Source organism: Giraffa tippelskirchi, chromosome 11, assembly GCF_054371585.1.
Source record: "Giraffa tippelskirchi isolate mGirTip1 chromosome 11, T2T-mGirTip1v1.2.pri, whole genome shotgun sequence".
In the NCBI taxonomy this organism is placed as follows: domain Eukaryota; kingdom Metazoa; phylum Chordata; class Mammalia; order Artiodactyla; family Giraffidae; genus Giraffa; species Giraffa tippelskirchi.
This window is the reverse complement of record NC_137285.1, coordinates 34,790,876-34,808,284: the sequence shown is the minus strand read 5'-3', so window position 1 is coordinate 34,808,284 and position 17,409 is coordinate 34,790,876. Positions and strand designations below refer to the sequence as shown.

General features: G+C 34.7%; 1 protein-coding gene across 1 annotated transcript in view; it reads right to left on the bottom strand.

Annotated features, from left to right (window-relative positions):
- Window positions 1-17,409, bottom strand: part of BLTP1 (bridge-like lipid transfer protein family member 1) — a 382,818-nt gene that overhangs the window by 88,840 nt on the left and 276,569 nt on the right. Inside the window, exons 35-44 of the mRNA XM_081544847.1 lie at window positions 15,798-16,635; window positions 13,452-13,522; window positions 12,757-12,930; window positions 12,147-12,267; window positions 10,888-11,034; window positions 10,354-10,481; window positions 9,813-10,012; window positions 8,391-8,588; window positions 4,061-4,272; window positions 404-555 (exon numbers count right to left, since the gene is read on the bottom strand). Of these exons, the coding sequence (XP_081400973.1) occupies window positions 404-555; window positions 4,061-4,272; window positions 8,391-8,588; window positions 9,813-10,012; window positions 10,354-10,481; window positions 10,888-11,034; window positions 12,147-12,267; window positions 12,757-12,930; window positions 13,452-13,522; window positions 15,798-16,635 (2,241 nt within the window). The remainder of the gene's footprint in view (window positions 1-403; window positions 556-4,060; window positions 4,273-8,390; window positions 8,589-9,812; window positions 10,013-10,353; window positions 10,482-10,887; window positions 11,035-12,146; window positions 12,268-12,756; window positions 12,931-13,451; window positions 13,523-15,797; window positions 16,636-17,409) is intronic.

The following is a 17,409-nucleotide window of genomic DNA, read 5'->3' as shown; positions in this document are numbered from 1 at the left end:
ATCTCCCATACATATTGTACTCTGTGGCTATTTTATTTAGGCAAAATTACTTTTCCTTCTGACCAGCAGATAGATTCTGAATATATAAGTAGGAAATGCAAAGGATGATAGAATTAGAAAGAAAAATACAAAAGTCCCTTAAAGGTGAAAAAAGTAAAAAGCTCACAACATGGTGACATGTAAAATTAAAATAAAACTCTAGAAAAGAAAAAGGGTTAAACAAGCTGAGAATAATGTCTACAGAAAGTGTGAAGTAAGAAAGATGGGAAAAAAGTAGCAACCCTAATACTAGATATATTAGAAAAACAATCCAAAAAGATACATGACACAGAATTTATGTAATTTAAAATTAAAAAAAAACAGGGGAATCGAGGGACAGTAATCTATTTTAAAAATTTCTTACCTAGAAAATGCATGTGCAGGGGATCTCACATTGGTGGGAGCTGCAAAACTAAACCAAATTTCCTTGATGGTCAACTTCATGCTACATGAATCTGGAGGTGGAGGCATTAGAGGTAGATCTTTTTTCAAATCATCAGATTCAACTCCTTCATCCTGTATAAAATAGAGTACTAAAAGTTATTAATGTATAGTCCCTTAAAAACACTAGCACAGAGTGTTTTAAGCACAAAACTTTTCCATCAAATCATGTTCTACAGATAACAGTGTAAAATAAAACAGGTTTAGTTTTGCAGCCCCCACCAATGTGAGATTTCCTGCATATGCATTTTCTAGGTAAGAACTGTAGCCTGCATTGCAGGTAGACTCCTTACCATCTGAGCCACCAGGGAAACCCATGGAATTAGGATTAACTCCCTTTAGGGGATTCCCTGGTGGCTCAGTGGTAAAGAATCCACTTGCCAATGCAGAATACCTGAGTTTGATCCCGGGGTTAGGAAGATCCCCTGGAGAAGGAAATGGCAACCCACTCCAGTATTCTTGCTTGGGAAGTGCCATGGACAGAGGAGCCTGGCAGGATAGAGTTCACGGGGTTGCAGAGAGTCAGGTATGAATGAGCGACTGAGCACACACAGCACAGAGGTCATCCAACTATTATGTCAGAGGGTGAGTGACAGCATTAAGGTCTTCTGCTTCTTACTGCAATCTATTTTCCATTCTATTTTAAGGGGAAATTTCAAACTTCTAGATAAAGCACCATGAGAAATACTATTACAGTCTATGTTCAAATAAGTAATACTTTCCAATAGAAATTTCTTAGTTATCTTATATGCTAATCTGAACCTGTATTGAAAAAAATAGGAATAATATTTTTTCAACATGTAATCACCACTCTTCAGAATGCAGGGAGGGAAAAAGCATAATATTAAAGAAAAAAAGTCCACTGCTTGTTATATCTGTTTACAGGTCTCTAATTCACTTTTAGATATTATTGGTCAAAATAAAGAAAAGGTCGGCATTTGCTTGTGGGATGATTAAGGAATAGAGTATCCACAAAACAGCTTTGAATCCTAAATGTTATAAAAAAAAGTATGGGTCATAGATCATAGCAATTTTAAAGTCAGCAGCCACTAAACAGATGTCTACATTCCCTTATCTGCAAATTCCAACATCCACAACATTCTGAAAATCTAAATCTGTTTTGTAAATGTGGCATCAAAATCTGATATGAATGTTGGGAGACTATCCTATTTGGTGTTTTTATTAATGTCATGCTGCAAAAATATTCAATATTTCAAGATGTAACGTTAATGTTACTTAAGATTTCACTAGAAGCTTATAGTACACATGCCATATTATCTTCCTTTTAATTTATATATATATATATATATATATTTTTTTTTTTACTGAAGTATAGATATACAATATTATATGTTACAGGTATACAATAGAGTGACACGATTTTTAAAGGTTATATTCCATTTAGGTGCTTCTCAGGTGGCACAGTGGTAAAGAACTCACCCACCCATGCAGGATACCTAAGAGATGCAGGTTCAATCCTTGGGTCAAGGAAGATTCCCCAAGAAGGAAATGGCAACCCACTCCAGTATTCTTGCCTGGGAAATCCCATACACAGAGGAGCCAGTGGGCTACAGTCTGTGTGGTCACAAGAGTTAGACATGACTGAGCGACTGAACACTATATTCTATTTATAGTTATCATAAAATATTGGTTTATTCCCTGTGCTGTGTAATATATTCTTGTAGCTTATTTTATACATAATAGTCTACACTTAATTATGTATATGTGGAATCTAAAAAATACAACAAACTAGTGAACATAACAAAAAAGAAGTAGGCTCATAGATATAGAGAACAAACTCTTGGGTACCAGTGGGGAGAGGGGAAGAGGGGAGGGGCAGTATAGGGATATGGCATATGATGTTTCTTTTAAAGAAAAAAAATCTGAATTCTCAAATACATTTGGGTTTCAGACAAGGGCTGTGAGCCAGGCAACTGAGAATATACAAATATATAGAAAATGGTCTAGAGGAACTTGAATTTTAAATAAAGGGAGAGGGCCTTGTAAATAAGCAAGTAATTAAAACAACATGTGAAACAAAGTAATAATAAATTTGGATTTACACTGACTGAATATTTGGTGCCTACGGCACATCTCAATGATGATATCTAAAAGGTCATTGGATATAATTCTGAAGATCAGGTGAAAGCTTTGTTTTATGCTTTGTTGTGTGTCTGACTCTTTGCAATGCCATGAACTATAACCCATGGCTCCTCTGTCCATGGGATTCTCTAGGCAAGAATACTAGAGTGGGTGGCCATTCCATTATCCAGGGGATCTTCCTAATCCAGGGACTGAATCTGCATCTCTGTGTCTCCTGCACTGGCAGGTGAATTCTTTACCACTGCACCACCTGAGAAGCACCTATATAGCACTGGAATATAACCTTTAAAAATTGTGTCACTATTTGTATACCCAGGGATTGAACCTGGGTCTCCTGCATTGAAGGCAGATTCTTTACTATCTGAGCCACCAGGGAAGCCCATACTATATCCTTCTACTTCTCTGTATATTCATTCTATTAATTTGTGAGAGTTTGATACTGAAACTCTAACTAAAAAAGAATTTATCTACTTAAAAAAATAATTGTAATATATAGTGGAACCATATGCAACCTTGTTCTGTATCTCCCAAGTTTCCTATAATTGTGTTATCACACTTTCATAATTGAGAAAAATAAAAAAATTAAAATATAAAAAACCTATTTACTATGCATTAAATCAAAATAAACATTTCAAAAATAAATTTCCAGAGACCCAGAGTTTTAGAAGTGATTGTACCAAGGAATACTGGATGACTAAGACATATTTCTTAGTTAAAAGGTAGTTTCTTTCCTCTTCAATTGGTCTAATTTTCAAATGAGCAGAAGTATATGTGTGTCTAAGAACAACGTTTACCAAGTTCTTACTATGCTCTATACACCAAGCTAAGTCGTTCTTATGACCCGCCTCCTTCAATCATCACAACTCCAGAATGTTAATATCATTACAATACTCATTTCAGAAACATACAAGATGCTAAAAAGAAAAAAAAAAAATGTGCCCAAGATCAGCAATCAGGTAGTAGTACAAGTATTCAGTAGTCTATAGAATTTTGAACATTTTCATTATTGCTGTTACTATATTCATCATCATGAAATTATAACATGACAAAAATAATGAGTTGCATTTGAAGTCATTTTTATACACTTGCAAACAAAATAGGTAGATATTGTCAAAAATGTTAAACTATTTAAACATGTGAAATACTACCAGTAATAAAACTGTTTATTTAAAAAATGAACTCTGCTAAAATCATTTAAACAAGATAAAAACAAAGTTCTGCTTTTGTGAAATTCCATTAATTCAACAAATAAAATTGTTTAACATAAGCAAAGTATAATGTTATTATATATTTACAGATATAAGTGCAATTTTAGCAATTACACTTGTATAATATAATCACCAAAATGCCTTGGCTACCATTTAAGCAAAATCTACAACATGGAAAGATAAGCAAGTATACTCCAGAAATTGATTGTGACTTGGGTATGCAATTTTCTATTTTCCCAGTGCATTATTATTATTAGAAATTCACTAACTTGTTCATCAGAAACAGAATTTCCATTTAAGTCTGACGAAGGGCTTGTTCGGTCACAAGGAAGATTATCATCAGAGACATCAGTATTATAGCCGCTGCCAGTTGGAGAATCAGAAGAATTATTGGATGTCAGCACTCCACCCCTTTCTGTGACATTAGCTTTACCCATAATTCCAAAAGCGTTATATAAAACAGCACCAGACTGTCTTCCTCCTATACAAATGAAAGAATTTATTTATTGAAAACATTAGGTGTTGTCTCAATGCTGTACTCTACAATTTTTATAAAGAAAAAAATAAAAACCTCATAAAGAATTTTTCCCACAAAAATTTTATCCTTATATATAAAAGTAATAATAATATTGCGTCATGAGGTAAGGGATTGTAAGCATAAACACTACTACTGAGGCTTCCCTCATAGCTCAGTCGGTAAGGAGTCTGACTACAATGCAGGAGACCTGGGTTCAATCACTGGGTCAGGAAGATCCCTTAGAGAAGGAAATGGAACTCACTCCAGTATTCCTGCCTGGAGAATCCCATGGACAGAGGAGCCTGGCAGGCTACAGTCTATGGGATTGTAAGTGTCAGATACAATGGAGCGACTAAGCACATGCACACACAGTACTAAATGTGAAAGTCTTATACACAATTCAACCTTCCTATTTTAAAGTTATAGTCAGTAATGTAAAAGAAAATATAAGTCAGTAGACAGCCAGTCTTTCCCATCAGGAAGCTTCCATTAGCCTCTTATCCTAATCTGTCAGAAGGCAGATAGAATGAAATTCATACTCACAGAAAACTAATCAAACTGATCACATGGACCACAGCCTTGCCTAACTCAATGCCATGTAGGGCCATAGAAGATGGGTGGGTCATGGTGGAGAGTTCTAACAAAACATGGTCCAATGGAGAAGGAAATGACAAACCACTTTCATATTCTTGCCATGAGAACCCCATAACAGTATGAAAAGACAAAAGATATGATATTGAAAGATGAATTCCCCAGGTCAGGAGGTGCCCAATATGCTAATGGAGAAGAGTGAAGAAATATCTCCAGAAAGAATGAAGAGACAGAGCCAAAGCAAAAACAATACTCAGTTGTGGATGTGACTGGTGATGGAAGTAAAGTCCGATGCTGTAAAGAATAACATTGCATAGGAACCTGGAATGTTAGGTCCATGAATCAAGGTAAATTGGAAGTGATCAAACAGGATATGGCAAGAGTGAACATCAACAATTTAGAAATCCATGAACTAAAATGGACTGGAATGGGCGAATTTAATTCAGATGACCATTATATTTACTATTGTGGGCAAGAATCCCTTAGAAAAAATGGAGTAGGCCTCACAGTCAACAAAAGAGTCCGAAATGCAGTACTTTGGTGCAGTCTCAAAAATGACAGAATCATCTCTATTCATTTCCAAGGCAAACCATTCAATATCATAGTAATCCAAGTCTATGTCCCAACCAGTAATGCTGAAGAAGCTGAAGTTGAATGGTTCTATGAATACCTACAAGACTTTCTAGAATTAACATCCAAAAAAGATGTCCATTTCATCATAAGGGACTGGTATGCAAAAGAAGGAAGTCAAGAAACACCTGGAGTAACAGGCAAATTTGGCCTTGGAGTACAAAATGAAGCAGGGCAAAGGCTAACAGAATTTTGCCAAGAGAATGCACTGGTCATAGCAAACATCCTCTTCCAAAAACACAAGAGAAGACTCTACACATGGACATCACCAGATGGTCAACACCAAAACCAGACTGATTATATTCTTTGCAGCCAAAGATGGAGAAACTCTATACAGTCAGCAAAAGCAAGACTGGGAGCTGACTGTGGCTCAGATCATGAACTCCTTATTGCAAAATTCAGACTTAAATTGAAGAAAGTAAAGAAAACCACTAGACCATTCAGGTATGACCTAAATCAAATCCCTTATGATTATACAGTGGAAGTGACAAACAGATTCAAGGCATTAGATCTGACAGAGTGTCTGAAGAACTATGGACGGAGGTTCGTGACATTGTACAGGAGACAATGATCAAGACCATCCCCAAGAAAAGGAAATGCAAAAAGGTAAAATGGTTGTCTGACAAGGCCTTACAAATAGCTGAGAAAAGAAGAGAAGCTAAAGGAAAAGAAGAAAAGGAAAGATATACCCATTTGAATGCAGAGTTCCAAAGAATAGCAAGGAGAGATAAGAAAGCCTTCCTCAGTAATCAATGCAAAGAAATAGAGGAAAACAATAGAATGGGAAAGACTCGAGATCTCTTCAAGAATATCAGAGATACCAAGGGAATATTTCATGCAAAGATGAGCACAATAAAGGACAGAAACGGTATGGACCTAACAGAAGCAGAAGATATTAAGAAGAGGGAGCAAAAATATACAGAAGAACTATACAAAAAAGATCTTCATGACCCAGATAACCACGATGCTGTGATTACTCACCTAGAGCCATACCTGGAATGCGAAGTCAAGTGGGCGTCTGGAAACATCACTACAAACAAAGCTAGTGGAGGTGATGGAATTCCAGGTGAGCTATTTCAAATCCTAAAAGATGATGCTGTGAAAGTGCTGCACTCAATATGCTAGCAAATATGGAAAACTCAGCAGTGGCCACAGGACTGGAAAAGGTCAGTTTTCATTCCAATGCCAAAGAATGTTCAAACTACTACACAATTGCACTCTTCACACACACTAGCAAAGTAATGCTCAAAATTCTCCAAGCCAGGCTTCAACAGTACGTGAACTGTGAACTTCCAGATGTTCAAGCTGGATTTTAGAAAAGGCAGAGGAACCATAGATCAAATTGCCAACATCCGTGGATCATCGAAAAAATCAAGAGAGTTTCATAATAACATCTACTTCTGCTTTATTGACTACACCAAAGCCTTTGACTGTGGATCACAACAAACTGTGGAAAATTCTTCAAGATGGGAATACCAGACCACCTGACCTGCCTCCTGAGAAATCTGCATGCAGGTCAAGAAGCAACAGTTAGAACTGGACATGGAACAACAGACTGGTTCCAAATCGGGAAAGGTCCATCAAGGCTGTATACTGTCACCCTGGTTAATTAACTTATATGCAGAGTATATCATGAGAAATGCTGGGCTGGATGAAGCACAAATTGGAATCAAGATTGCCGGGAGAAACATGAATAACCTCAGATACAGAGATGACACCACCCTTATGGCAGAAAGCAAGGAAAAACTAAAGAGCCTCTTGATGAAAGTGAAAGAGGAGAGTGAAAAAGTTGGTTTAAAACTCAACATTCAGACAACTAAGATCATGGCATCCGGTCCCATCACTTCATGGCAAATAGATGGGGAAACAATGGCAACAGTGACAGACTTTATTTTCTTGGGCTCCAAAATTACTGCAGATGGTGACTGCAGCCTTGAAATTAAAAGACGCTTGCTCCTTGGAGGAAAAGCTATGACAGATTTAGACAGAATAATAGAAAGCAGAGACATTACTTTGCGGACAAAGTTCCATCTAGTCTAAGCTATGGTTTTCCCAGTAGTCATGTATGGGTGGGAGAGTTGGACTATAAAGAAAGTTGAGAGCAGAAAAATTGATGCTTTTGAACTGTGGTGTTGGAGAAGATGCTTGAGAGTCCCTTGGACTGCAAAGAGATCAAACCAGTCCATCCCAAAGGAAATCGGTCCTGAATATTCATCGGAAGGAGTGATGCTGAAGCTCCAACACTTTGGCCACCTGATGTGAAGAACTGACTCATCGGAAAAGATCCTGATGCTGGGAAAGATTGAAGGCAGTAGGAGAAGGGGTTGACATAGGATAAGATGGTTGGATGCCATCACCGACTCTAGGACATGAGTTTAAGCAAGCTCTGTGAGTTGGTGATTGACAGGAAAGCCTGGCATGCTGCAGTCCGTGGGGTCACAAAGAGTTGTACATGACTGACTGACTGAACTGACTGATCACCAAATAAAGGATTTACAGTATTTTCGTCCTACATGGCAAGGCTCTACTAATCAAAGATCCTGTTTCCAAAGACACAAACTTCCTAAAGTTAAGATGTTTTATATTTTATGCAAGAATTTTTTCTGAACTATACACTGCTTTGTTCAGGTATTGATGATTTTTCTGTCTAGATGCTCTGCCAGTTTTGAATCACATGATAATTCCATAAAGATCCACTTAACACAACTGGGATGGGGCACCTACTCCTATTAAATAATCTCAGATGCCATACTTTCCGCTTGAATATGATGCTTCAGCTTACTGAAAGTCATGTTTGTTCAAAACATTTCAGCAATCTGTGTCCAATTTGTTCCCTTAAAGCAGAAATTTAAAAAGCTTACCTTTTATTGTTAAATTTTCAAGTCCACATTCGAACATTATCCAACCCCATTTTTCCTGGCTGGGACCTATTCGAGTTACATCTGGAACAGCTTGCTGATCAGTTTCATCCACAAAAGCAAACTCATCCAGCTCTTCAAGAGTAAATAAAACTTTGGACTTCTCAAAAGGAATAGCAGTGATGGCACAGGTACCAATATCTATTATCAAAAGAGAACAAAATGACCATTTTTAAAAATAGAGGTTTGTATATTTTTAAAAAATAATAAATAATGTAAACATTTGACACAGTGGTTGTCCTAAAAGAGATCTTAGTATTCTGTCGAAGAAACAATGAACCAACCAGTTTCTAAAATAACATTCCCTAATGCCATACTAATTAAAAAGTTCCAGAATCATGTTAAAGTGAAAGTAAGTAAGAAGGTGAAAAGAAGATTCCATAATTAACAAATAATTATTCAGAGACAGGATAATTTCCAAAAGATTATATAGAAAAAAATCTAAAAGTCTAAACTTAAAAAGTTCCTGAATAATTCGGCTTCATAGTAAATTATTTTAAATACTGACTTGTGATTTTACAAAATAAAAATTATTTAAATTAATTACCTAGACTTAGGAAAAACATTCTTTCCCAGGAAAACTATACCTTTTACTCAAAGACTGCTTTATGCTAACATTTTATATAACAATTCCTCATAGATATTGTCATAATTCCATCATTTTCAATATGCCATATGGACATTAACATCCCAAGTTTTTTACTTTATCATTTTTTTATAATTCCTTTCTCTGATTACAGCTTATGAATACAGAAAAGCAAAAAGAAGATAAAGAAATTCATGGAAATTTACCACCTATAGGTAACTTGTTTACATTTGAACTAAGTTTCCTACCAGCTCTTTAGAGATCATTTTACAAATCCAGCTTTGGTTTCCACTTTTCATGTAACAGTCAACTGGACAATTTCTTCAGTTTATTGAAAATTCTTCAAAGACAGTATTTTAAGAAGCCCACAGCTACGCCTGTCATTCCTTTTGGTACTATATTTTACAGATTTGACTATCTACTTTTGATACCACAATTATTCCTTTTTAACAAAGCTGTGTCAACAGAATGGTTTTAAAAAGAAAGCAAAGACTATAAAGATCATACTCTCTCTGTTCTATAATGAGCAAACAGATACCACGAAGAAAACAGATCGGAGATAGAAGCAGTTCCTAATTTGCGGCCATACCACTCACCTTCCTACCAAAATTTACCTTATCTTTTGCAGTAGTTAAACATTCTGTGTTCATATAGACATACCTTTTACTTATGAAATACTAAAATTGAAGCAATATTCAACGGAAAAATATTATGTTTCCTTTTGCGAAATCCTCTTACATTTATATATGTCAAAGAAAAAATATGTTGTAGACTCCTACCTGTTGTATCAAGACCCCTCAGTTGCCCATGAACTCGATGAATGTTTAACTTGGCTGCAATCTCTTTGCCTTTTTCCACTCCAGCATTTGATCTGAGAGATCCAGATGACTGAGGCTGCATCTTAGTTGCATGAACGTACCTATCAAAATTTGATGTTCTACCAGGGTCTGCACTGTTTGAACTCTCTTCAACCACACCTCTTCATGAAAAAAGAAAGAGTATGATGGTTAACATTTAAATAATATAGCTCAGTAAAAATACTTAACTAGTTTTCTTTTTTTAAAAAAAAAACATTCCACTATTTTAATTAAACCAATATTAATAAAAAAATTCTTCAGTGTTTACTGAAAGACAGTATGAATAAAAACTGTGTAAACTTTTTAAAACCCACTTTGCTAATATAAAAATGAGATTTGAAATTCCAATATCAGTCTTGAGTTTTAACATCAGAATTTTCTGAAATATACTGAAAAGACGGTTAAGGCTTGCTTTTACATCCATCAAGATAGTCACAGCTCAGGTTAATAAACTCTTTCTTACCTGTTCATACGAACTTGTGTAGCAATTCTGTCAAAACACAGTGCTACTAAGGAAACATGAGTCACACTCCTACTAGGAGCTGTATTTGGAGATTCCTCTACTGAGGCTTGTAGCAAACATAAGTTCACCTAACACACAAAATGTCACATATTTCAGAGTTGAAAAGTAAAAAGTTACCACTTAAACACAAGAAATACAGGAAAATTAAAAACTACTGTCAGGAATGGCATATCTATCTATGTGTATGAGAGTATAATGAAGGCAAAGCTTATAAACTCTCATAAAATAATAATGAAATTCCTACTGGATGGTTATGAAACATTTTAGTAAATGTTATTTAAATATTAGTAACATATTAACCAACATTCTGTTTAGGTAAACTATTTACGTCACATTAATTCTTACATTAGATCATCAAGGAAATAAAATTAAAAAATTTGATGTTACACTTTATTCTACCACCATTTAGTTTAGAATAAAAATCACCACAATATTTTCTTTCAGAAAAATCTTTTGTAAATATTAAATTTTTACCTTTGGTATGCTAACATTAGCCTGAAGACCTTTAATTGTTACATTATCTTGCTTCATTATAGGATTTGTCTGTGTTTGTCCTTGATTAGTCATTCCTATGGTAGAGTGTTCAGTTTTTTTTCCTCTAACATCTTGCTTGGAAGATAGCTAAAAAGATTAAAAGTAGTATTATTATTTCACAGACCTTTAATAATTTCCACATCATCTACAACAGCAACTTGTTATTCACTGTGCTCCTTTATACCTATCTATATACTAGCTGCCATCTGGTTTAGCATTCCCAGTCTTAAAGTCTAAACCTTAGAAAAGCTGGGAAACAGACTAGAAGTCCCAAGGTTGAGAAAAGTGATACATAATAAAGCTAAATCAGCCTACGCGAAAATGGACAGAAAAGATGGTAATAACAATAATAGGTTTTTTTTAAAGGATCACCAAATTCTATGTACTTAAAAACCTATTTGGTTTCTGATAACTAGCTCTCCTTGTTGGCTGGGAATATTTTCAAATTTCTTTTGATTTGTACTACTCTAGCTCAATTACCTATCACATGAAATGCCAATATATTCTGAATAACTGGATCACTAAAAATAGCTTTAATTTCACCTCGCCTGGTCCCTAGTCCAAACACAGCTCAGATAAACTTGAATTCAAGTGAACAGTCACTGATGAGCACTAAGACATGACTGGTAAGAAAGTGGCTTTGTGACTCAGACCACAATGCAAGGAAAGTATCACACACCAGAAGACAGTGGCTTGATTCACTGAGGTGAACAAAAATAACTTCAAAAATATTAAGATACAAGTTATCTAATCTCAGAGGAAAGTCAAAATAATAAACAGATTTGCTTTCTTAGAAAATGAATGTACCAGTCCTAAACAACACTCCTTCACTTAGGACCAAAGCTCTTTAGGAAAGGCTTGGAATTAAACTACTTCCAAAAAAAAAAAAAAAAAAAAAAAGCCACATTTTAATACATATATTACTCTTATTTAATACATAGTATAGTCATATACTGTTCAGGGGGTTCTCACGGGGTTGCAAAGAGTCAGACACAACAAAGCAACTGAACTGAACTGATAGTCATACATGCTATCTCTTACAGAGCCAATGACATATAAAGGTTGTTTAGAAGTGTCCACCCGTATTCCAATTTAAATGACTGATAAAGTTTTAGTATATTCAAGTTTTTCGAGTTTGGCTACTATGTACATGTGAAGAATACTCAAATTGCCGCACTCACTCAACAAAAAGTTCTTACATTTTCTGAGAAGGTAGTCTTGCTATTCTGGACAGCTTCCCTGAGAACTTTGACATGTAGATCATCCACAATTGCTGCTGGATGTCGAGTACTAGCACAATGAACCATGGCTTCAATATACCTGAGGGAAGAAAAACAGTAAATGAAGCATTTTAATATCACTTAATACTGTGATCTAGTTTATCTAATCTATCCTATTGTGTTCTATTCTGGATTTTATTCATGTTAGTTTTTTCTCCTTAGATAGACTATAATCCCCTTGTAGGACAGAGAATAGATTATTTCCTCTTTATCCCTTCATTAACCTTAGTAATTCTGTTCCTGGGTATTTGGTCATTTTTATGCTCAACAGACCAAAAACAAAAAGTAGAAAATGTAATATAATAATATTATAATATATAATTATTTAAGCTGAGAAAGGAAAAAATAATAACTGAAACACAGTTCCTTTTAAATATATTTTCATTTTTACTCAATCAAAATAGAATCTTTCATCAATAATTATTCATCATTCTTTCTCATGAAAATATTATATCACATACACTAATCATTATCACATACATTTATTATTTTATAAAATAGTAGTTGCACTTTTACACAAAATTAATACCTGTCTAAAGCTTCAGCTACTAGGGGAGACAGAACAATATCAACGGTTCCTTTTACTTCAACTATGGCTGTGGTCCTAGTCTGGGAGACTGGTTGATCCAAGGTCCACTCTTCTGTTAATGTCTCATCATCGGTGTTATCAACAGCTTTCTTTTCCAGCGGAGTATATGGTGTACTATACAATTTAACAAGCAAAGTATATATTTAAAAGACCACACACACAAAAAAATGGCAGTTGGAGTCTCTTTAACCCTTAAACTTGTAATTATTTCAACTACAAATTTCATGAAATTGGACTAGATATGTCCCAAATACTCTTCAAGGATAAGACAAATGAGGCACTAAGATGCAAGCTGATCTAAGATAGTTAATACATTAAATATAAAACTTTTTTTGATATACTTATTTTATGGGACATTTCCAAAATATAAAATTTGTAATACTAAATTCTTGTTAGTTCCTGATTTTAATATGCCAAGTTGTGGTTTGCATAGTATATCAAAAGAAATGCTACTGAATGATCATAAATGTAGGCAAAGCCATGAAAGACAACAGAGTTAAATTATTTGGGCCAATTAATTCATAAAATAAATACTATGATCAGGTAAAGAATGGTTATTTCTCAGAATAAACTCTATGATCTAATAATCAAGACAGACTGACTTAAAACTTCAAAAGTACATAATTTTTACTTACTTTGAAGTTGATCCTGAAAGTTGCATTCCTCTGTCTAGTAAAGAGTTAGCTGTGAGCCCTTGTTTGATAACCTAAAATAAAATAAAACATTACTTATAGACTAGAATTATAATATTAGTTATTCTCTAACTTTATGCTATCAACTGATATTTCTGAATATCCAAACTACCTTGTTAATGTGATTTTGATATGTAAAATATAAATGTTTAACAGACAAATTGAGAAAATCACAAAAAATATTCAACTGTCAATTTCATCTTCTTATTATTCAGACAAATGACAGAGTAGGGCTGTGAGGATTCAGCAACGAGAGTAGACTACACAACTAAACCTTAAAAATAAGCACTTCAAATGTCTTTCCTCCGTAGTTCCTCTTTAAATTGGGCTTTACTTAGAAAAAGCTAATTTGAGAGTCTTGTAGCACAATCAACTTTTTCTTTTAAACTTCTCATTTTATGAAATTTTAAACATATGCAAAAGAAGACAAAATAGTATATAACTGGGAAAGAATCCCAGAGAAACAGTAAATTATAGGAAAAACTAGATTGTATTTTATATCCATGCGTGCATGCTAAGTTGCTTCAGTTTGTCCATCTCTTTGTGACCTCATGGAGAGTAGCCCATCAGGCTCCTCTGTCCATGGAATTCTCCAGGCAAGAGTATGGTGTGGGTTGCCATGTGCCATGCCCTCCTCCAGGGAAATCCATAAAAGATAACAAAATAAATAATGTACTTCAATAACCAAACTAAATCCTTTTAAATGCTAGCCTGTTATTTAGATCTAGTGAAGAAAAAAGATTTTATGTTCTACTTTTAAAGTTGTCTAAAGATATGAACTCCTTGGCTTATTTTCTCCAGACATTTGACTGCCTGAGCAAAACAAGATTCATTGAAAATATTAAAATATTAATAATTCTAACTTCTCACAGCAATTCTAACCTCAGTTCTTCAAAGCAAGTACCATTCGGTTTTATACTGAAACATTCATATACCAACATATTTTCACATGGAATAAACAGAACATTTTAAAATTTTGGCATGGGCAATTTATTTTAGGCAAGATAAGAAATGGGTACAACCTCAAAATAAAAACTTTGTGACTGTTACTATGTTTCTTCCTTCTTCAATACATATTACTCAAATGCATACATCTGTAAGGATTTTCCACTCCATTTATCACATTTCCATACTTAAGTCCAAGTATATTATGTCTTGCACAGACTACTGAGACAGTCTCGTAGTCATCATCCCACTTCCTCTTTGCTTAATGACAATTCAATTCTACTTGGTAGCCGAAATATAAGAGATTATATCACATTTCCTTAAAACTCCCATGAAGCTTTAAGGTCCTGGTCCTATTCCCTGAATATAGTACCCCTAAATCTTCCCATCTTCAATTCTTCCTCATCCTTTAAGTTCCAGTTTAAATATTACCTTCTGTGATAGACCTTTCATGTCAATACAATCTAGGCAACCCCACTACCTCCCATTATTCTCTATTCCAGCATCCTTTGATTATCTTTGTAAGACTTCTCAAATTTGTAATCATACACTGTACTTATCTATTTATCTATATTAACTGCCTAACCATAAGCCGCATGTCTGTTTCCTCACCATTGAACATCAAATGGTTAACACACAGTAGTATATAAAAAATATCTGAATTAACAATGAGAATATTAACATTTAGACAGTTTAACTAAGTATATATATTACACATAAGTAAACACCACATAAAATTCTTTAAATGTTAATCAGTTCCATAAGATTTTATATGCTCAATTTTGGTCTTTAAAGTCATAAAGTTCTCTTATATATTTATACAAATATTTTCATATTGGCTTTATCACTAAATTTATTTTGACGTATGTTTAGCTTTCTTATAAAAATGCTATTTACAGAATACATTACAGAAATGGACAATAATCAATTCATACTAAATTATAAGATCTCAAATATCAAGTATGCAGAACTGGATCTGCATAGAAGCAGTTATGGATTAATAGAAAGAATACCAACTATTAAAACAATTCCAAAATTTTACTTTTAAGACAGAAAATATGAATTCACAGAGACTTGATCCTAATCTCAGAATATAATGTAGACATGGACTATACACTGTTAACATTCTGACAATCAAGTCTGAAACTTTTCCTTAATTTTATATGCTTAAATTTATAATACCCATCAATAAACCAGAGGCCTACTGTCATACATGAAGCCATGTCTTCAGGAATTTTATCTTTCAGAAAGGTAGCTAAATACTGAGCGAGCAATTCTTAAAACATCTTAAAAATAATTTTCCTAAATAAATTTATCAGTGAAAACTAATGATTTAGCTTGTACCTTAAAAGTTGGAACAGAAAGCTGTTCAAATGATGATGAACTTTCTTCACTGGTTGGTGTTTCCAGATCAAGGGGGCGATGCAGTGAGGACTTAGAGGTTCTTTTGTTGGTTGGATGCTTCACTGACCAATTAATTACCTGGAACTGTGTAAGGTAAGTCTGATAGCAATTCATTACAGGTTGCTGAGAAGTAATCTGTTCACTTTCTACTGTTTTCTCACTTTCTACAACATACAGATGCTCTATAACATCATCCTCTCCACCTAGTGCAGAAACAAAGGAAGCCTGGGAAGGGTGAGTTTTGAATGGCAGAGTCCGGGGATCCTGAATGCTTTCTCCCTGGCCAGTAAGTGGTCCTTCCACACTGTGATATATGGAACCCCTACTGTAGTCAATCTGCTGGGCTTGCTTTTTCTTCTTTTTTCTACCTGGATAAGTTCCAGGGCCTTCATCACTGCTAATGGGCTCAAATTCTTCAGCTGCAGAAAAGTAGGCTTCACTATCAGCCATTGACATGCTGGAATCCATTGATCGATACTGATGAAATGAATTAGAGTCTGCTGATGGTGTGTATGGAAATGAACCGAAACTTCTCCTCTGCTTTGGTGAGTCTAGTACATTCTCATCACTTCTGGAGACATCACTGCTAAATTGGACTCCCACTGTAACAGGCTGCTTGTCCCCATAAAAAGCAGCAGTAAGGCTCTTGGTACTTCCAAGTCGGGTGGAACATACAGAGGCTTGTCGTTTCAAGGGAGATCTCAGAGGAGACTGAACTACTGACTTATCCTGAGTATTAGGAGATACAGGGCTGTTTCCTGAAATTTCTGTAGGAATGCTAAAACAGAAATAAAAACTATTAACATTTATTGCACATCACATAATTTAAGTATAAATAGAAGTACTTATAAAATCTTTTCTGTATTCTTTTTACAAACAAAGAAAGATGTAAACTTTATAATAAAATACCCATAGAAAGTAGCAAAATAGCACAGTATATGTTCCTACCCCATACAGTTCCAAAAACAAAACAAACAAAAAAATGGAGTCAGCTTAAAACAGAATAAAAATTTAAAGAAACCTGGAGTATAATCTATCCATAATCCATGGACACTACTGCATTTATAAACTTTTTATTATTCCCATATCCATTAAAAGTTTATCCAACAAAATATACCAGGTGTCTTTGATCACATAAGAGGAAATAAAGGAAAGCAGTAAGTCATAGATAACGCCAATATTTCTGACTTCAGCAACTGATATACGAGTGCCATTTACTAGGCATAACAAGCTCAGCACGACAGGCACAAGGTCACTTTTTAATATGTTGAGTCTGAGCCATCCATGAAACACCAAGAAGATGGCTAGGCTCACAGGGACACAGGTATGGGATGGAGTTTTTACACTTATAAGATGTTAACTACAGATCATAATTGAAGCCAAATAGTTATAAGACTGCCGAGGGAAACAGTAGAGTGAGTGGTGACAAGGGTATAGAACAGAGTCTTAAGGGATAACAACATTTAACAAATGGCAGGCTGTTAAGAATAAGAGAAAGAATTGAAGGAAAAAAATGGAGGACTTGGAAATAGAGACCGAGAAAGAACAGTCA